The sequence below is a fragment of the Macrosteles quadrilineatus genome, unplaced genomic scaffold (genome assembly GCF_028750875.1).
Source record: "Macrosteles quadrilineatus isolate MER2022 unplaced genomic scaffold, UCM_ALF_1.0 Scaffold_4__1_contigs__length_99947679, whole genome shotgun sequence".
NCBI lineage: Eukaryota > Metazoa > Arthropoda > Insecta > Hemiptera > Cicadellidae > Macrosteles > Macrosteles quadrilineatus.
The window spans coordinates 42,502,641-42,524,942 of NW_026542597.1; the positions used below are offsets into that span (position 1 = coordinate 42,502,641).

The 22,302-nt window shown below is 34.8% G+C and overlaps 2 protein-coding genes, 1 long non-coding RNA gene and 1 other non-coding gene across 4 annotated transcripts; 2 read left to right on the plus strand and 2 right to left on the minus strand.

Moving 5' to 3' along the window:
* The first annotated feature begins 5,524 nt into the window (after window positions 1-5,524).
* Window positions 5,525-5,596, plus strand: Trnae-uuc (transfer RNA glutamic acid (anticodon UUC)). The gene has a single exon. It is a non-coding gene; the product is annotated as a tRNA-Glu (tRNA).
* Window positions 5,597-8,999: 3,403 nt separating this feature from the next.
* On the minus strand, window positions 9,000-11,271 carry LOC128991376 (uncharacterized). Its single transcript, XR_008490630.1, has 2 exons — window positions 11,180-11,271; window positions 9,000-9,373 (listed from the first exon to the last, which is right to left on the minus strand). It is a non-coding gene; the product is annotated as an uncharacterized LOC128991376 (long non-coding RNA).
* Window positions 11,272-16,909: 5,638 nt separating this feature from the next.
* Window positions 16,910-17,935, plus strand: LOC128991375 (cuticle protein 8-like). Its single transcript, XM_054414183.1, has 2 exons — window positions 16,910-16,972; window positions 17,602-17,935. The coding sequence occupies exons 1-2, from the start codon at window positions 16,961-16,963 to the stop codon at window positions 17,902-17,904; spliced, it is 315 nt and encodes a 104-aa protein (XP_054270158.1). The 5' UTR covers window positions 16,910-16,960; the 3' UTR covers window positions 17,905-17,935.
* A 1,321-nt stretch (window positions 17,936-19,256) lies between these two features.
* Window positions 19,257-20,801, minus strand: LOC128991354 (histidine-rich glycoprotein-like). Its single transcript, XM_054414161.1, has 2 exons — window positions 20,731-20,801; window positions 19,257-19,907 (listed from the first exon to the last, which is right to left on the minus strand). Exons 1-2 carry the CDS (start codon window positions 20,749-20,751, stop codon window positions 19,371-19,373), a joined length of 558 nt encoding a protein of 185 aa, XP_054270136.1. The 5' UTR covers window positions 20,752-20,801; the 3' UTR covers window positions 19,257-19,370.
* Between the last annotated feature and the right edge of the window lie 1,501 nt (window positions 20,802-22,302).

Here is a 22,302-nt window from a genome sequence, read left to right on the forward strand (position 1 = left end):
GATACCATACTTATTATATCCTAGTTAGAGTAAATTGACCAGTTTGCGCCCACGTGATTTCAGCCAACACTTTCATACAAAGATTGTTTCTACTATCTAGTCTAAAGCATATTCTGCACCAGTATCTGCAATCGTTTGGCGTCGGTCCTACTCATAAATCTTGGTCCTGCCGACTCTCTACAGGATCGGACCGCCTCATATGCTAATCCTGCAGGAGAAATCGGTCAAATTTGGTTTTGGTTGTGAAAAGTCTTATCCGAAAATTGAAAGAGTGTTGATAATTGATTCGGTCCATTAATCACATAAAGGTCATAAAATCTTATGCGACTAAAATAATCAATTTCCTTGTCTTGGTGGCTCAACTAAGAATATACTTGATATCGTTGACTATAGGATTAGAGGGGTGTGTTTCATTTGGCTTATGTGATCGTTGGTTTCGTGTAATGTTTTTTTTTTATTTATTGGTGTATTATTTGTACATTTTATTTACTTCCAAGTGCAATGGTGCTTTGGAATATATAAGTTAAGTTGTTTAAAATATGATGTATCTAAGTAAATTATGCATGTATTTTTTTCCCTCATTGTCAAAATTAAATACCGTAAAATACGCAAACAACATACCGACAAGTAATAAGTATAAAAATTAATGTATAACTACAATTGAATTTTAAATGTTTTCCTTATCAGTAGACATTACAGACTATTTGTTACTGATATATAAAGAAATGTCCAGCTAAAGGCAAACATCTATTATGTTATATATTTACGTAGGCCTGATGGAGTAAACAAATAGTCAAGTTACAATTCTAAGGCCTTCGTATATAGCGGACATTTTAAGTTTGCATTTAGAGATGTCACAACTGATTGAACATTATCATACTTCTGCAGTTTTAAAATTACGAAGAAAGATAGATATAACTGATATAAACGCTTTTAATTGCAGATAAAAGTTTCTAATTACTGTAAATATCATTTATATAGGACAGTACTTAACAGGCAACCAGTTACTATAGGTAATATTTTTCATACATGGTGGCCTATACTTAACATGGTGCTTATGAGCGTGAACACTGTAAGTTAGTTTATACTGTGGAGTGTTTGTGAATAAAAATTAAATATTAAGAGAGAAATAAAATAAGTCATGTTTTCAAGAAGAACAGAAATCAATAATATTTATTTGTACAGTATGAATCATTTTTTAAATCATCAGCTGTTCTAAGTAAAGGCTAAAGAAAATTATTAGGTGAAAGAACTGAACATACTCCCGGCCTTGAAGTGTCCTCACTTCAACAGTTAGTTTAGAATAAAACACATTAACACAGTTTGTCGTAGGCTGGCAATAGCAGCTGGTTGCTTTTTTCTACTTCTGCTTTTCAACCTAAGCCATCTTTGCTGGGGATACAACTTTAATACGTTTGCTGGAGACCACTGAAGTCCTAATACGTAGCAATTATGATCATCTGAGTTTTGAAGACCCTTTGGAGTTTCATTATGAGACTGAAGAATATAAGTTAACAACAAGTCTTTAGAGTTCATAACACATTTCTTCAATTCAAAAAATTCTGGTTTTAATAATTCAACGAGTTGTGATTGTAAGGCGAGTACTTTTTCTGTAGTTTGTAATGAAGAGTAGGTATTGGTCAGAGCTCCATCGGAAGATATAACCACTTGACTGGATTGCTGGACTGTCTTTACTGTAGTGGTTGCACTGTGGGTTGGGTTAACGACAGCACTGTCTGTCTTTTGGATAGCAATCCGGTCAGTAGGATGGGTGACAGCATTATCAGTAGGGTTTATAACAGCATGGTCACTTGGGATGACAGCAGTGTTGGTTGGATGAATAGTAGCACTGTCACTTGTCAAGGTAGTTGAGCTCACTGTTGTATCTGTCGGTTGAGGTTTTGTTACTGTCACTGTGGTATTTCTAATTTTCGAATTTGCTAACTTAGGCATAGTGTTTGCCACCGACCTCTTTATTGTGATGAGTTTTGTTTCAGGTTGTTTAAGCTGGGTGCCTTTGATTTGAAACTCACTTGATGGTTTCGGTTTGGTTACATTCATAGAGTCATGATAGAGTTGTGAAAACTGATCATTTGAACGAAACTTCCGTTCCATAGCATACAAACGTGTTTCAGCAAATGGCTTGGAATCACCTAGAAAATTATCTGAAGAGTCTTTGAAAGGCAAACGAACAATGTAACGTCCATTTTCATCACGAGTAACAGTTTTTCTGAAGTGTTGGTCACACAGTGCCTCTTCATGGGTTAGACTGGGTGATGTATGGGGTTCTTCTTGCACCCAAAAGCGTTGTAAGGAAGCGTGTAAATCGACGTCACTTTTTGACAGTAAACAAACATTGAGTGAAGTGGCAGGTGTGTTATTGGTAATCACAGGGTTTGTGAGGGAGCAAGGAGCGGTACCCATAAGTACAAAACCGAAGCGAGTTCCTAAAGCAGTAGGTAAGTTAGGCCCAAGTGAAAATTGGTTTTGAGTGAGAAGTTGAGGGAAAATTGCATTTCCAATTATGAGATCAATACGACTCGGTATGTGAAAGTAAGGATCAGCCAGGTTATACTGTTGAGTGAGTTGAGTGACTTTAGATGCAATGGATGAACGAGGAACATCAACTGTCAACTTTTCAAGGACGAGAGCAGGTTGAGCTTCGACTACCATTTTACCAGACATAGTTTGGAGATCAATAAAAATCTGCCCTCTGTTGGTTGTTACATGTTGATTGATTCCTGATAGTTGGATGTTGGACTTGGTTCTTTCTAAATTCAAGATCCTAGCTGCATGTTCGGTTATTAAATTACACATACTGCCCGAGTCAAGAAGAGCTCGAAACACATGTGGCTCACCAGAAGAGGAAGTGATTTTTACTAACAATGTTCCAAGTAAGACAGTAGTATTTTCTTTGAGATTTGTTTGCATAGACTGATGTGGTGACACTAGAGAAACAGATGTGTTTGGTATCATCTTAGACGATTCTTGATCATCAATGTGATTGTTCAACTGGTTAGAACTAAGTGAAACTTGGTTACTTTTGACATGGTCAAAATGCAACAGTGTGTGGTGCTTGTGATTTCCACACTTTTTGCAAGATGACTTAGATTGACAAAATTTTGATGCATGTGATCCGAGACATGAGACACATTTTTGAGATTGTTTAACCAACTGGTACCTTTCATGTGGGGACATGGCAATGAATTTTGAACACGAGTATATTTTATGACCTTGTTGATTACAAAAAAAACATGTAGTTGGTGTTGGTCGATTGTCTTGTTGAGTAAACAAAGGTGTGGCTACATTCACTGTAGTAGTTCTCTGAAGTGGGAACCTTTTGTTAGTGTTCAAGGAATTGGGTGTCATTTGTTGTTCATTACTGGTCATGTTTTGGGACAACATAGCATCCTCAAAATAAGTGCATTCATTATTAAGGAAAGTAATTATCTGTTTCGAAGTAGGCAATGAATGATCTGATGTATCAAATTTGTTACAAACTGATTCTAATTTGTGTCGCAGATTAAGATCCAACTTTCTTAATAGGACTACGGACAACAACAAGTTAGAGTCTTGGACATCATAGTTCAATGCTGATAAAGCTTGAGTGTTTTCATTGAAACGATTGACAAAATCTCTCACACCAGTGATGTTTGAACTAGAAATGTTAGGTAGATCTAGCAGTTGATTTAAATGTAAAAGTTGTAGACGCCTGTCATTGTGGTATCTTTCTCTCAACAAATTGTATGCTACTGCATAATTGGGTCCAGTAATTTGGAGACTTCGAATCAAATATAGTGGCTCTTTGTCCAATACACTCAAAAGGTATTGAAATTTTATTACACTAGACAAAGAGTCATTGGTGTGGATAGTGGAGTCATATAAATTTATGAATGATGTCCAATTAGTTAGATCTCCATCAAATTTTGAAAGTTCAAATTTTGGTAAACGTACCTGAGACTGAGCTGGGCTGCAACCAACCTTGGGCGAATCCGGGCTAGAGCCACTTTCAGGAAGAAGTGATTTTATATAGCTTGTAATGTGGATGAAAAGGTCATTGATTTGATCTTCATCTTGACTTATAGATTCATTATCCAAATCATCTTCACTTGATGTACTTACAATTCGCTGAAAATAAGAATCAAAGTCTTCTTTCTTCTTCTGGGCTTCTTGCATAAGAGTCTTTAGGGCTTCGTGTTGCACAAATGATAATGTTTCTTCTTGTTCAACAAGTTGGTCTAAGATGTTTTTTATTTTGTTCATACGAACTTTAATAAAAGATGTGAGTCTTGTATAAGTCTCAAGTTTAAAATCACTATTTGGAGATGCCATTGTACAAAAATGAGGAGATAAATGTAAAAAATTCAAAAAGTGTAAATGAACAGGTTGAGGAGTCCAAAATGGAAATAAGAGTTCGGTTGGGTAAGAGTTCAAAGGCACATAAAACAATGGGTAAAATGAGGAAATATTAATATAAGAAGAGTTTAGTGGATGTGTGTAATATTCCAAATCGCTTAAGTAATATCTTGGATCGAAGGACCATTAAATAATGTGGAGTGTTTGTGAATAAAAATTAAATATTAAGAGAGAAATAAAATAAGTCATGTTTTCAAGAAGAACAGAAATCAATAATATTTATTTGTACAGTATGAATCATTTTTTAAATCATCAGCTGTTCTAAGTAAAGGCTAAAGAAAATTATTAGGTGAAAGAACTGAACATATACTGTAGCGTGTGCACATTGATATTTCACAACTAACTGGATCTAAGTTTTACTTACACGTATCCATATGCGTCAGTATAAATATATCCAAATACAAAGCATACATTCATGCTTTTTAACCGACTTCCCACTACCAACAAAAGGAGAAGGTTCTCAATTTGTTCATGGCAATGTTTTTTTTCTATGTAAGTTATGTTCACTAATTTCTCTGTGATTCTTTCACCGATTTACGTTGTTCCACCCCCAAAATAACCAGGAGAGTTTCCCTTTGGTACCAGATAAAACAATATGATTAAGTGTAATATTTGTTTTGATGAAAAATGCTGGAAACCTCAAATATTCAACATTTATTTTGTTTCCATTTGCGCAGAGAAGTCAATAAATAATAATAATATTCCTACAGCTGTTAGTAGAAAACATTTAAACTTGCCATGGAGCAAAAGTTTCATTTCTGACAATTCAAATTCAACAACTGTAAAAAAAAATTAAATGTGCATTTTTATAACCATTGATTATGTTATCTAAACAGGTGACTCAAGCAGTTTTAAAATAATAATTGTTCTGTGACATCTGTGATCGGTCCAAACAATTTTGTTTTTCAGAAAACCTCGAGTTAGGCCTATATATAAAATATAACAAATTATATAGTCACTAAAAACCATTAAATAATTAATAAAAAAAAAAAACAACCGACTTCAAACGTTCTAACAAGAATGAAATAAGGTAAACTTTATTCAAGCGTTGTCAGTGTACACTGGACAGTGCAGGTCGGACTATGGCGGAGCGGCTCCCTCTCTCACCTCCCATGTGGTCTAGTGGCTAGGATATCTGGCTTTCACCCAGAAGGCCCGGGTTCGATTCCCGGCATGGGAATAAACTTTTTATCCGCTTCTATTTGTGACACCTATTCCTAGTGCTTTTATAAAGAACGTTTATGACAAATAAATGTTGATTAATGCATTATCTAATTAAGAAATTGTTAGTTTCTTCATTATTATATCTCTAAGAAATTGCTATACAGTAGTTCAGGTTTTTATCATTGACTAGTCAAAGGTTTTATTAATGAAGTAATAATCCGTTTAAATATCCACGATTGTTTTATAGGGCCAAGAAATCTATTATTTAATAAAGTCATTTAGCATGTATTTACATATTTCTAATCAAGATTTCGTATTTGTTACTCATCATTCTAAAATTATTTCGTAGTACGGTTATAGAACAGGTAAAATTTGTCTATACTCCTTCAAGCTCCTTCAAGAACTCCTTCAAGTTCAACCATAATAAAGTCAATGGTATTAGGACAAAAATAAAAATAAATATTGGGCGCCTACATTTTTCTAGCAGGCGACCTTTACTATGTATCAGTTTTGAATTCTTAGAAATGAAGGAGTACATTTTGTTAACTTGCATTTTTCATGCTACTAACTAACTAGGTAAATCGGTTTTGTTACACAAAATAATGATATATTTCTTATCTGAAGTTACCAACTATAATTGTACATTTTACTTCATAATATTTGTCGTAAACAGATTTAATTAGATTTTTTTTTTTTTTTTTTTTTTTAATATAATTAAACTTTTATAACAAAATAGTACCATACATAAGTTTTAGATTGAATTGTTAATTTTACACGCAAGTTGTATGATTTGATACGAGTACAATTATTCACACGGGTTGTTCTGGCGTGCCTCCTAACTGAGTATACAGAAGAGAAAATGTGTTTCTTCAAATTTACTTTAAAAACTAATTACACACACTTGCCATGCAAATTATATAGGCAAATCTCAATCGTACTTATTGTTTCAATTAAAATCTCTTGTGTATTTGTATTAAACTGTGTGGCATAATCAAAACTAATTATGCTTTGCAAGTAAGCTTATACTGAGTTAATGCTTTTGAAACGTAAGTTTAAAGTAGAAATTTAATTGTTTATTCAAGGAAAATCACAGATCAAACTCACTCTATTTCCATACACATTCTATTGGGTACTGTTTTAAAACAATAAGTTTTATTTAAATAAATAAAATTGAAAATTGAAAACCATTTTATTGGGCATTGTATTTGATTATGATGTATTTTTTTACTTAATTTGCACATACTTTGCTCTCTACTGTGATAATGTTTTCAACAAACTAGATGAACTGATTAACAAAATAAAGAAACAACCGTTCACGACCCGTAGATAATTGATAGGGTGTTTTCAAAACAATCTCTTTAGGAGGCAACAGGAAATATAACAATGATAAAAGGTTATAAAATACTCTCTCTCGCGTCACAACGAGCCCTCTTCTAGGTAAATTACTCTCTCTTTAGAAAAATAAGTGAAAGTTAACATAACTTGATTTTATGTTAAGCTAGCTGACCCAACAGACGTCGTCCTGCCCTAATGTGGTTTTATGTAAAATGCTCGTTCTTTTCCAAGATGAGCTCGTTCGCATGGCTCAATCACGTCCTGGTTGAAGTTCGTTCGCTACGCTTACTCAACTTTAGGTTGGAGCTCGTACGCTGCGCTCACTTGCCTTCAGGTTAGCTCGTTCGCTACGCTAACTCGCCTCCAGGTTGAAATTTGTTCGCTACGCTCACTCACCTTTTGGTTGCAAATTAGCTGCAAAAAATAATAGTGCTGTACCTTGTTGGTAAACCCATTAACTTTTTAATGCTATTGAACATCACAGAATTAACTTGTTTAGTTGAACCAGCTAGTTCTATGATTGAAGAAAAATTTCTATGACCCCGTGTGATAGATGTTGATAATCTAGTTTGAATCTTTGAGACATGAGAGAAGAAGAACAACATTGCATACTGATGATATCGGGACTTAATCCGACTGAAACTATTTTTACTCTGTATTTAATCTGCGTTACTTTACCCTCTGACATTTTGTCACCGTTTACATTGTGCTAAGAGATTAACAATTATAATTTTGCGTTTAAGATATTGTTTACTTAGGTGTAAAATCTTAGAAAAATTTTCTTTTTGGTGCAAAAAGATTTTCTGAAGAGGGGTTCAAAAATCTCGAAAACCATCGAGTCATTGTAGTAATCAATTAAATATTTTATGAAATTTTGTGTTTTAAGCTGACTAATTGTAAGGTATTTGTAAACTTATATGAAATGCTTCTGCAGCTTTGTTACTAAGATCGGATGATTCATTAAGCAAACCTTTTTCCTAGTCAGCAGAACAGCAGATATATCTTTGACCACTGTTAAAACGACACGTTCTAATCACAGTTTTAAAGTAATATCCAGTTTAAAAGTAATTACAAACGTTGAATTGAACCACTGCCAAAAGTACTCTGATGTAAATTATTGATTAATTAAATACATTTATTAGTATTGAAATAGATTAGTACTTAAATACGCCGACTGTTCAACCAAGACAAACATAATGGGCAAACTAACTTTTTCATATCACATATCAGATCACAAATCACAATCTTTGGGAAAATATAATTTTAATCTGTAACACTAAGTGAGTACCTCATAGAACAATGATTCATTATTTTTACTTTCTCCTCCTATACACGGTATATGGAGAAAGTATTGTTTTCGTAAACATTTTCGAGCTTGAGTTTTGAGTGGATATATTCGTTTTGGGACCGCCTGAACCCAAAAAAGTAGTTCTCAAAGTGATGCCTGTCCGTGAGTGGTGTTTGTGTGTGTGTGACAGGGTAAATCGAATTAACAAGTCTCACCTTTGTCGTCTGGAGGGGGTGTGTAGTGTGTGTGTGTCCGTGAACACGATAACTTGGAGTAATTTTGGTCCGATTTTGATTAAATTTGCTATGCATCTGTAAAACCGGATAAACAGGAATGAGTTATATATTTCCAAGCCTGTATTTAGTATATTTAGTATTAGATATACTAATATGATCCGATCTTGCGAACTATTTAAAGCCTATCCCGCCCTACACCTTCAAGCAGAAAATTTCATCAAAATCGGACTAAATTTACTCGAGTAATCACATGCATAACACAGCATGCATCACTTATGTTTTGTTACCAAATACTATATTACATTTGGCAGCCTCTTGGTGGTTTTAATCCGTCATAAACCCCATTACTGGGAAACTATAACGAGTCTTTGGTTCCTATGATTATTTTTTTGTTTAATGGTTTAGTTAAAATCTTTAGTCAGACCAATAGAAATTCGCCTGATATGCAGGTTTTCTGGGTGGCGGGGGTATTATTGTTTGTTAGTTATATCTTAAACTGTGTTAGCTCGTCAGGAAAATTTTGGTTATGTGATAATGGCAAAAAAATATAACCACCAAAATCCAGCTTGACACTAGTTTTAATAAATAATCTGACACAACTCAATTGTACATGTTTTTGAACCAACACGAAAAAATATGTTTTCAAATTTCGGAATCATGTGTACTATTTACTGGTTAGTTTCACTGTCGCTTTTTTCTTTACAAATTAGCTGAAGATCTCTGTATTTGTTTCCGCCTTGTTCACGTTCTGTCCAGACTTCTTTACATCCGAGGCCTCGTTTACATGTATTGTATTTGAGCAGCGTACCTGGTGGATGACCCCATCCGTTTATAACGCAGAAAATGCAAGGTTGATCTACCTTCCCATGATGTCTTTGGTAACCGGTAGAGCTGTATCCTAGTCCACACTTGAACAAAGCCCCACAGAGTGTACCTGAAACATATCAGTTATATAACACCGTTGTTTACACTTCCAAAAGACAACTCTGACATTCACATCTAACAACAGCTAATTGTGAAGTATAAGGCTTAAAGAAATTCTGAACCTCACAGCCTCAGATAAAAAAAAAGAGCTCGGATGATCAAGGATCAGGTCAGAAAATTAAGGCAAGTCGAACTTTTATCAACGCGACTGCGAAGCTTAGATAGAAAATTCCCAATGTTATCGAGTTACAGGAGATAATGATGGTGTCTATTAGACGGTAGCTGGAATTTTACCTCCCGTGTATTGTATCCATTGGGAAAACCATTGATATGGCAAAATTGACGTACCAACCCGAGCGCTACCAAGTTTGTGAGCGCGGAATAATAACCTTCTTGACACGGGGTCTAAGGAAAAACCCAGAGTGTGGATATGTTGGATTAGCAATAAAAGCCGGAATGTTCGGCCCGGAATTACCCTTTCGAAATTTTTCCCCCACCCCACGTAAAATCATCCAAGTACCTAATTCGTAATTTTATGCCCTGACAAGAGAAATCACCCCTGTGAATTATAAACTTTGTACGTTATGGGGTTTCTTTACGTGAGAGACCTTTAAACAGTTTACCGCTGAATATATTAATGTCAAATCCTCACATTATCAGGTAGGCCTAATGGTTCACCTTTAGTGCGTAATAGATTGAATTGTGGCTTATAATAAACAGATGTTTTATTTGCTTTATCGTCATTCTGCAGCAAAAACAGCTTTTTTAATGCCTCAGTTGCGAGTCTAAAGTTGTAGCATTATAATTTTTTGTCTCTAGGGAGTAAAAACCAGCTGATGTACATGTAAATAGTTGTAAATTTCGATTGTGGCTATCGAATCGATTTATCGATTGATTTACCAGGTAAGATTTTAACCTATTGTTGTCGATTGCTCGACATATCGATGGTATAATGTGAAATGATTGAATCACTTACTATTGTCGGGACCACGTAAGTTTGCAGTTGGTGGCAGCCAATCACAAGACAAGGCTAGTGCGACGTTGCCACATCGCCCGTTGAAAACACGAATTAAAATATACTAAGCAATATTTTTAAATCAGCTGGTATTATTAGATTTGGCAACACCGCACTGTTCTCATTGGTTCATTCAAAACCATATGGTAAATAGGCTCCTCCCTCAACTGGAAACTTACGTGGTCCCGACTTTAGACAGCTGCTATTAGTAGAATTGAAAACAAGCGGTAAGACGTTTTAAGAGGTTATCTTTAAATAAAAATTATTTCGTTTTCTAGCTTTGTTTGTTAATTAATGATGCAATATGACGAAAATATAGTTCACCACACGGGCAAAAAGTGACTTTTTAACCCTCGCTCATTTTCCAACCTCGGCTTCGCTTCGATTGTAAAAGTTGACCTCGTATCAAAAAGAGTCACTTTAGGCCCTAGTGATGAATAACTCTTCCCCAAAAAACAGTGACCAACCACCGGGGACATTTAATTAGATTTCCACCCTTGCGAATTAATAGAGTAGTTATACTCTTTGACTTAGTATATGAAGAATACGATGATTAATAATTGTGTTAAATGAATAGTGCTGAAAAATATAACATGAGTGAAAATAGTTCCGCAACGTCGGTCAATTCGTTGTTGATGAAGTAAGTATTTTTAGATTTTGTTAATACTCTTTTGATGTTCAATAAAGAAAGTGGATGACTATATTGTGTAGATAAGGAGTAATTTAGCATTACCCATCATCTAATCTTAATCCTTATTTAAACTACTGGTGCAATCGAAAATTACAAATTTAAACACTTACACATTAGAAGCAGGAGAATCAAGTTGAACAAGTACATGATGCCTGATGTAGAGATACTTCGAAAATATAAATGGTAGTTGCAAGAGTACAGCTTCTGGCGAGAGAAAATTACTCTAATTGGATGGTGAACTAATTTATGTTTGTGTTATAATGATGATCGATACATTCTAATTGCCGCAAGTGGTGCAAATTTATATTTTATGAGTACTCATATTATAAATGCTAAAAAACTTTTATTCACTTGACAAAAATTAACAATGACAAAATTAATTCACTAGTTTTTTTTTGTGGAAATTAGTCAGAAAGCGTTGCTTTACAAATGTTATAAGAAAAAATCTACAAGCGTTGACTAAGAAAGTAAAAAAACGAAACAACATAGAGTAAGCAACGTTGTTAACATGTAATATTTTTAAAATACTTTACAACAGCCGTCATTAATAGTGAACATGAAAACTTAAATACACGTAAGCAATAATCATCAGATGACATCATTGACATTATACAAGTGATGCATTTAACTTAATATTTTACATTCTGTAGAGTTAATGTATGGTAACTGATCAACTGACAGGAATTTCCCATATAAAGTACCAAAGGACCAAGCTTGGTCAAAGCACCTACTAAGAGAAATATATCGGGAGACGGACAGCGTCCCAGATCTTTGTTTGGGTTAATCCCCTGATTTGTGGCCTGAGGGTAGTGGTCACCAGTGGAGGGATGGGGAATCGAGAATTCTGAATCCCACCGGAGGCGTTAACTTTTTGTCAAAGATTTCGCTTAGAATGCGATTACTTCTTAACTGTGCATCTTTTGCTAGAATTTAAGGCGTTTATAATTTTATGATCAGAAATATTTTTCGATTAGTAAACCTTTGTACGATTTTTTTCATTATCAGCAAGTTTGGTTGGTTGGGTTAGGTTATGACAGTTTAATTTTACAATAATATACAAATTATCAAAATGAATTTTAGGCATTTGTAGTTTTATTTTATGAACAGAACTATTTTTTATTAAACCTTCATTCGATTTTTAATTATCAGCAAGTTTGGTTAGTTTGGTTAGGTTATGACAGTTAAATTAAATTTAAATTCAACCGACAAACGATACGTTTTGACAGCGACAGTAATAGAGCTAACAATTTGAAGCGAACAGTTCGGCTATGCACGGTATGATGCGGAAGCGTTCGACACCAACCTAGAACCGACAGGTCAACCGACCGTGATTAAGAGGATTAAGCCTGGTGCATGTGCCTACACCCAAATATATCATATTCCCGTGGTATTAATTTGCAAAACATTTGGTTTGCCTTAAAATTTGTTGATATATCTTTTGTCTTCACGTAGATGGTCAGATATGGTGTTTGCTATGGTTAAAAGTATAATGGTGTTGCCTGTTATCCTAGAAAAATGTAAACTAGATATACAAACATACTGTTTAGTGTTTTGGATATTATAAGGTTTCGACTGAATACAAGATCCCCGTCCATAGATTGGGCACTCTGCCAGTATGTTATTCATTGTTATGCAATGTATTGTAAATTATTTATTATTTATTCTCAATATCCCTAGGAAATGTTCGGTCCCTGAGGTCCTGGGTTCAAATCCCGCCAAACACCAATGGGTTTATGTGCGATAATCCCGCAACCCCTAGATCTAGCCTTAAGTAATGTGAAAAACAATACCGGGCTCTTGCCTAGCATCCTAGGACAAAAGATTATCTAGTCCCTTACGACGACAAATGTTTAGTCTAAGACTTCCAACCCCCAACCCCTCCATTGCTGTGAAAATTACCGTTCAAAAGATCTTGCAATTTTGTGATTATTAATATTAAATATCATAGTTACTCTCGTCGCTTACCAATGATAACGGTTGCTGACACGCTAATGGGAGAAAGTATGTGTCAGATTGCTGATACCGTTTATTTTTGTTATTTTAGTAAAATATTGGATTGGTCGATAAAGATGATATGTATCCAACAGTCAATGATAAAATCCAAAGAAAATGCTCAAAAACCTTTACCAATTCGTTACAATGGTGAAAAAAATAATTAATAAGTGAGAGTACCTGTGAACAATGCATCACACAATATACATCCACCATATTCTAATAATTTCACTCTATACTACAGAAAGGGCAGAGAGTGTAAGTGTTATTTGGTTAATTAATCAACATTGTTGGTCTTGCTTCAGCTGAACCATTTGTCTGATGCAAACACACTTCTAACCTGAATGAGGCAACGCAATGCTGCGAGATTGAGTTTATAGTAATTTTCATCAATGTCACTATCATAGAAGATATTTTAAAGTGGAAAATTGAATCACCTTTTAACGTGAAGAATGTTAATGTGGTTTTATTGAAGGAGTTATTTGTTACGGCTTAAAACTAAGTTTTCGCCACATTACTCTGTTTAATGGACTTTCTATGCATGGGTTTTATCCAGAAAACAGTTGTTTACCACCGGCTTAATTAAATGGGATTCTATTACGTACTACTGTACGGTTAGGAATCACGTTGTCACTAACCGCGTTTGAGTATACTATTCAAATGAGTATAATATTCTTTATTTTTAAGAAGCTAATTTTTTACCTATAAAATACTTAAATGTTGGTTTTGTTATCGGTTCAACCTCGTCTGATGTTTAAGTAACTTAAATCAAAAGAAATTCGATAAAAGTTAATTCGAAGTGCTTAAGATCTGTAAAAAGTATACCTACCATTTAAATATTACAACAGTGAGCCTTACGACGTAAAAATAACTGTAGTATTGTGTTAAAAGGTCTGCCTCGTAATGGGCTTGAAAAATGTACAATCGTATACTTATCAAAGAAGTTTTTGGACGGGTAGCATTGTATTTGTAACATTTAATATTCTGGACTAAGTCAATGAAAATGGTTATAATAATTTGTTTAACGTGGGATAGAAAATAATATAGTATAAAATAATTAAAGCCCAAACACCAGCTGAGGCACAGTTTACCACAGCAGATACAACACTCAACACGGATCACGTAACAGGTGTATTTTCGGCAGGGATCTATTAACGTAATTCATTCACTCTAGATTCGTCTGATTACAGCCCAGTCCGGAAATTATCTGCCGAATACTCCAGTTAATTATAACAGCTGGTGTCGATCAGCTGATCAGTCGCCACGCCCATATCTTGTCTGCTCGTTAAAAGCTGCATTTTCCTCTCGGGTCGGTTCCCGCCTAAAACATAAATAACACTTTCTATGTGCGAGCCGATTCGTCTTGGCCCGCCGAGGTATCTAGAATCGAGGTTTGTTATGCCATCATGGACTATAACGCTGGGTTAGTCGCTCGGGGAGTTTGCAAGACAGAGAGGAGTTTAGGGGAGGGGGTTGTTTTACGTGAACTTAATGGCTTACTATTTTACTCCTATAAAATTACATTTTTCTTCTATAAGTTTAAAAATTGACAGATTTCACAATTATATACAGCCTTTGAGAATATTATTAAAAAATGGACATAAAATACAGTATTTTGGAAGCTAAAATTTGTCCATTTAAAAGTAAGCTAATATTGAATAATGCTCATAAAAAATTTATGATTCTTTGTTTTTTTTAGTAATTGCCAGACGTCTTATAAATTTGAGGTTACCTCCCGCTATCTCCGCGTCCCGCCACCTCCGTGTAACGCTACCTCCGAATTTCAGAGTGACCCCTATAATCCTCAGTTACTTCCTGCGTTAAGACTTTCCGTCCAAACCTAACCTAACCCAACTTAACCTAACCTAACCTAACCTAACCTATCCTGACCTAACCTAACCTAACCCATGGGTTAAATTTTCATTAAATCTTCCATCCACGGGGCTTCGCAGCCGTGGATGCAATGACAGCTAACAACGCAAGCAGTGACGGGATTATAAGGGTCACTCAAGAATTCGGAGGTGGCGGGACACATTTGGGTTCGGAGATGGTGGAACGCGGAGATAGTGGGAGCACATGAAATTTGATGTCTTTGTACACAAATCCGCTAATCGTAAACAAAAACTAAAATGGCCGGCGAGTCTTAAGATAAATAAAATAAAATAAAATACCACAAGTAAAAAAAATGTTTGGTTGTGGCATCTCTTGTTTTGGAACAAAGCAAATTAACATTTACCTGATGATTGGTTGAAATAGATCGCACATACACACAGCTAACATAAGTTTTCTTGGATGCATCACAAAATCCAATAATTTCAATATTTTTGTAAGTAATTGTGAGTTGTGACTTGTCTTGGAATGCGCAATTTATTGATAGTAAATAAAAAACCATAAATTACTTTCCACGTGTTTCTTTTTTTAAATTTTTAAATAATTTATGGTAAGGCCTATGACTTTTACGTGGTAGAAGGTGTATTTATAAACTAAAATTGTCCACCAATTGTACACAAAAATGGTTGTTTGTAAATGGTTAACAGGTAGTAAACATATCAATGATAGAAAAGTGAAGAAATTCTGAACTACTAGACTGTTCCTAGTGTACACTAATAACTTTCTTTAAGCAAAGCTCGCTTATGGTCGGTAGACCTAGATTTTGTCTATTGTCGAGTATGTACAATCTATAATTTTGTATTAACTATATCATTGGTTGTATGGGATATTAATTAGCAGCTGTGTCTATTTAGAACATATCGGCCTTAGTGACTACAAGATCGCGCCACTCATCATTTACTCATATTAGGCTTAAAATACATACATTCGTATGGTCACCATTTCAAAGTAAAGTAATTCATGATTTGTGTGACTTTTAATGCTCAGCTATAGTTTGGGTCAAAAGAAATTCAGCGACTAACTCGGAAGAAAAACTATGAAAATTTGTTTGGGCAAAACGCTGTCATTCGCTTAATTATTGCCTAATTCTTATTAACTACTTAATTCAAATCTTTGATGGTTAGTGTTTTGGTTTCTTAAGAATGTAATAGAGGGAGAGAGTGAGAGAGAAATTCTTTATTTATGACAACATAAATTTGTACAGAAAAAAACGAATACTAATACAAAACATATTTTGCAATATACCTGCGAAAAATCATTTTAAGTATTGGTAAATTTATAATCACAAAGTAGTGTAATACAGTTTTCATTTCCTTAAACCTTTAATATTCTGAATGTTATAGTACGCAGCAAAATACAAGAGTTTTCTGCAAGGTGCATGATTGTTTATGTCATACAATTTACTACATTTTAAAATCTAACGCGCAGAGTAAACTGTGCTATTGACAAACCTACCTATAATGTTTGTTTAATACAAATCAGGCGTATCTCCAGGCTACAACCATTATACGGCTGCCAATCTGTCGTGATAGATAACCATAGTTTCACCGTTCCGTTTCAACATAATGTTTGAAAACCCATCCATCTTTCCAAAATATTCTCGAACGTAAAAATATATATATATCTTACGTAATAGTTGGTTGGAACTAGTTTACGGTGATATTTGGTTTACGAAACACAATCATTATCTTGTTCACTTGGAAGTGGAATTCGGATCATTGCTATGTTTATACTAAGCAACCTTATTTGATCTGTTAGCTACTCTACTCCTACTGGAGGCACTCCTAGGACTACTCTTGTCTATCGATCCAGGTGAATTAGTGGTTTACTTAGTTGAGTTATCTAGTGGAAAGTAGTGTATTGATAGCATGACCAGAGTGTCGCCGAACCATGACCTTATCTCTTGATAAGAGCTTGTGGGCGGAGAAAGGTACCGGACCGGTAGACGTTGGGACATGGGTGGACATATATAAGTGGCACTGATCACTCGGCATACCCACAAATCCACAATGATCAGCAGGGTAAGTGTGCCAGTCATACATTTCAGTAATTTAAAGTAAATTAATGTTTTAAAGTTGGCAATACTATAGGGAAACATTTAAGAGAATATCAGCATTAAAATTGCAGATTTAAGTAAAATGTACTTATTGTTGTAAGTCAAAAGATTTTTGAAACCAATTAGACTTTTTATGAGTTTTTTTTTCAAAATAGAAATAAAAAATTTTGAACTAACCAAATAAATGCTTTTTGTATTTGTATACTCGGTCAATTTTGTGTTCGGTAACATTTTATTTGCTTGAAGCCCACATGAACTAAGATCTAAAACTTTTTAGTTAGTTATCATTTCTACATCGCCGATGAAGACAAAATTACAGTACGATGTCCAGAGAACGGTAACAATTGGTTTGTTACATTTGTAGCAATTATGTGTTAATCTGCCTTGCATCATGGTACTATTCAATGGTTTTATAATCATGTTCCATGCCAGCTTTAACAGAAAGCATTACTGATATTTTCCACCATGATCAATATTAATCATAAAAAATTTGAAAACAGGTTTCTATTAAAACAGTGTGTGTTAAGAACCTTGTGAGTGATAGCATCATTGCTTTTTTGAGTTGTATTTATAAACAAATTTCCCCCCAAACAGTTTTGCATCGTCTTCGCCGTGGTGGTGGCCACAGTGTCTGCCCAGTATGGCTACAAGCCCGCCTACGCGCCAGAGCCGTACGCGCCGCCCAAGTACGAGTTCTCGTACGCTGTCAACGACCCGTACACGTACGACGTCAAGAGCCAGAAGGAGTCACGTGACGGCGACGTAGTGTACGGCGTGTACGAGCTGCTAGAGCCCGACGGCTCCAAGAGGGTGGTCACCTACGAGGACACTGGCTACGGCTTCCAGGCCAAGGTGGACAAACTGCCCGGTGGATACCCCTCGTACCCCAGATACTAGTCATATTCAATAATTATAATCTTTTATATAAAAATGAATGTGTTTTGTTTGAAAATAATGCTTACCTTTAGAGCCATAAGACGTAACATATTTTTAGTTCTTTGTCGTAGAGCTAAAAGTATTGTATTTATATACTTGAAATGCTGTACTGTAAATTTTGTGATGAAATTTTGTTTATGGACAACTGGACATTGTCCAGAAATGATAGTTATACTCAGTACAAGTTATATTAAGCACCATTTTCAGTAACTGCTACTAGTTCAAAAGACATTTTTACAACAGCTATGCAATAGGTACTCCTAATTTTATCATAAAGCGTTATTTCTGTCATCTATTTGGTTTATTTGAGTAATTTCTAGAGTCAATCCAGTCAGATTGCTCCTACTATTTAAACTAGCAACTTGACAGTATGAAAATGATTAGCTTTGTTAAATTTGTGTGGTTTGTCATTTTTTCACACATTTGACAGTACAGCACAGCGTATTAAATAATTCCTTGCCAAACCTAAAAAATGTACAAAAACGTATTTATTAAAAATTTACTATTTTTGATTCAATTTGCTTGATTAATTCAAGTATTTATGGAAATAAAAGTGTGTAATTTATAAAGATCATCCATTTTATCTGTGATAATTCCAATGATGAATACTGATGTTTTCATGTTATACAAACTGTATGACAGTTTTTACTATTTCTAAGCATGAGGTATAATATGCAGCAAGATGGCAAGCTACTCAGTATATTGGTACAAGTGCCAAGTGCCCGAAGCGTTCCGTGGCTGTTACGGATACTGGACCCAATAGGCATCAAAGCCTCGTTAAATCTGTTCGGTCGCATGCATATGAAACAATCTACAACTGTTATATAAAGTTCGCACACGTATTGTGAAATCGATCCCTAAACATTTCAGCATTTGATCAAATACTTTATAAGTTATTTAATGATGAAAAAAAAACATATTCACTTTCAAAATTATCGGAAAATCAACAATGATATATTTTATTTTTGCAAACAGTTTTTTTATTTTGTTTATATTATACCTAAAACGACAACTACATTGTTAAAAATGTAGATTCAAACAAAAATGTAACTTTTCAATATACATTGTGTATTTTGTAACTATTAAATTTGAACTAATTCTTGCCAAAATAATCAATAGACAATGAATAAAATTAAGTAAAACGACAAAAACAATTGCATATACGTTTTTGAAGTATACTATTTTATATTCAAATATACCACTAGAGCATAAAAAACACTTAAAGCATAGATAAAAGGAGTATAGACAAAGGTATACACAAAGGTCAAACTTTTAAAAATGTCTTTAAGCCAGGAGAATAATAATGTGTCTTAAAGAAAAATTGAAATTTTGTTACTCTCTGAGAGTTTCGTGTTATGTATCCGGCCTTAATAAACAAAAAATGTCAACTAATAAGTTTGTTTATTAAGTATTTAGTTAGCATGTTCTCAGTAGTGGTGGGAGTACGTATTACTATGGTGTGGGACATGGTGGCTAGAAAAGTGTCCATGATGCTCTGGTACATGTTCGTGATGATGACTTTGATGATGTACAACTGGCAAGTGCTCCTGATGATGATGGTAATGTTGAGGATGGACGTTGTGTTCCCGGTGGACGACGGCGTTAAAGCCAGTGTGGTGGTCAGCTGTGTAGTGGACGACGCGCTTTGAACCGTCCGCCTCCACCAGCTCGTAGCTGCCGTGCACCACATCCCCGTCGCGCTCCTCCTTGTGGCTCTTGATGTCGCCGGTGTGGCTGTCATGGACGCCGTACTCGAACTTGTACTTGGGGTGAGGGTCGTAGTAGTCCTCCTTGTACTCCACGTGAAACCCGTGGTCGTAGTCCCCTACATGCTCGTGCCCGTGGTCGTGGTCCTCTACATGCTCGTGCCCGTGGTCGTGGTCCTCTATATGCTCGTGTCTGTGGTCGTGATGGCTATGTCGAGGGAACGCGATACTTGTAGCGACAATGCAAAGTACAACAACCTAGAAACAATGAGAAGTTTAATATCCTGTTTACTTTTTGACAAATTACAGTGTTTCTTTGAATAATTCCAAATAGAAAACATCGGTTGAACAAACATGGTTAAAAACATTTCACACTATTCCCTTTGCACCAGTAAAGCTTGGTAAAGCAGCAGTAATGCAGTAAAGCTTGGTTGACACTTATTAAAAAAGTGTTGTCCACTGTTATGATGAATTAGTAATATGTTATGACATCAACGTAAATGGTTTCCTATAAAAAATGGCACGTACGTAAAATGGCAGAAGAAGCTATGTTGCCCATCAAAAGCCCATACCACATGCAGTTTGATCCTCTTTTGTCATGTCAAATACCTAATTTATTTGAAAAAGCTTCTATATTCTGCTCATCTGAGAAATGATCAGATTTGTAGTTTTTCTTTTTCAAGGCAACTGTTGTATAACGTGTGGCCTGGATTAGATTACCATGCATAACGTTTGTTTAGTAACAAATGAGGAACTCAGTGAGAAGTGTATTATGTTTATACATTTATAAGCTATTTATATTTAGTTATGTTAAGTTATTGATATTTATAAAATTATTTTAACAAATATTGACTTGGTAATGCATTATGATTCTTTACAATATGAGCTATCAAGAAAGACACTTTCCGTGAATAGATTTGTTATTAGTTCAGTTATGAAATAATATCTGGTCCTAAAAAAAAGAATTAATCATTCATATTGGATTACAGATAATAGGCCTAAATCAAAATATGTATTACATCAAAATTTATAAAGGTTCCTTTGGAAATATGACAAGAAATGGTTATAAAATTGCACTCACCACAGTCAACATTGAAGACATTTTGAATTCCTCCGTGGATACACTTAATACCACGAATGTACTGTAAGTAAACTAGATGAACTGATGCTCTCTCTTTGCTTGGTGCTTGTTTTATAGTCACACGTCCTCACATTCTTCACCCTCCACTGCATCGAATCATCACTTAATTTGGTTACGGAATAGTTTACATTGTAGGAAGATGAAAAGTAGACATTACATTTCGTAGGTTGTAATGGCATAGAGGAGTTTTTTTTCAAAATATTTATACTATTGTGAACCGTATGTATGTATGATTTAGCGAAATACGTTTGAGTGAATAAAAAGATCATCTTTGTTTTTCTATGAATGAGGATTCTTTCTACATAATTAATTAGGCTATTTTTTAAGCTATTTTTATTTGATCAATTGATTTTGGGTACTTTTTTACCACATTAATTGAAAAAGGAGGGCGAATAATAATACACTTAAACTCGGTGTAAATAGATGGTAATCAAAGATTTCCATTAAACCACTAAGATAGCTCGGTCTGATTAAAACTACCTATTGGTATAATTTTAATCAAAAACGTTAAATATTAGTGGTTCGATTCGCATAATTGATAGGCTTTATGGATTTTCTACAATTCGACATACTTCAAGAACCAGAGTTTGACAAAAATGCATTTACAAAATAAAAATTATAAACTAACTAAATGAAGATACAGTCAAGGATTGGTTGTTTGATAAGGATAAGTTGCAATTCTTTACTAGTCAACTTCTTCAAATTTCAATTCATCTGTTAATGAGCAACGAAATCTATTTGACAACACAATCTAATTACAAAATAAAATACTCAGTTAATTTCTATCCTTAAATTTAATGTACACGATGGTTTTTCTCGTATCTTATTTTAAATAGCTCGAAAATTTCATAATTATTTCGTATAATTTTTACACTCCCAATTAAACAAAATGAATATCGTACCTAAAGAAAATTAACTTTTAACAATTATTTAAACTTAGTTATACAACGCTTTTAGTTATTTGAGGGCAATGGAAATATTATTATACGTCTACGTATACTAGAATCATAGACGGAGAAGAGTTTGGTCCTCCAAGTAGGGTTATAAAAATAATAATAATAATGTGTAACAACCCAAGGCACCTTTTTTAAGAAAACATAAAGGATAGTTGGGTGTTTTCTATGTTTTCCGCACTGTTATTACAGACGCCGGTTACAGCCGTGGTTGTAGGTCAGTGAGCCACGCCGCGGTAGAGCTGGAGCGGTAGAGGGGCCGGGAACTGGTTATGGCTCAAGGTAGCGGTTCAAGTGCAAGGTCTCTGTCGACTCAGTGTCTTCCCGGTCACGGAGATGTCACTGCCGCCGTGACATCACTGTTTACTGTGTGGTTATTGTGCTCAGTGTGACGTCACTTGATGTATTCCAGTGGTGACGTCACTATGTGCGTTGTGTTATTAATAGTGATGTCTCATGAAGGCGTTAACGAGACCGGTGGCGTTGTCAAGCCATGTGTTTTGTTACAATAATTTCATTAAGTGTATATCTGTTGAGGTGTTGACATGATCGGTGATTA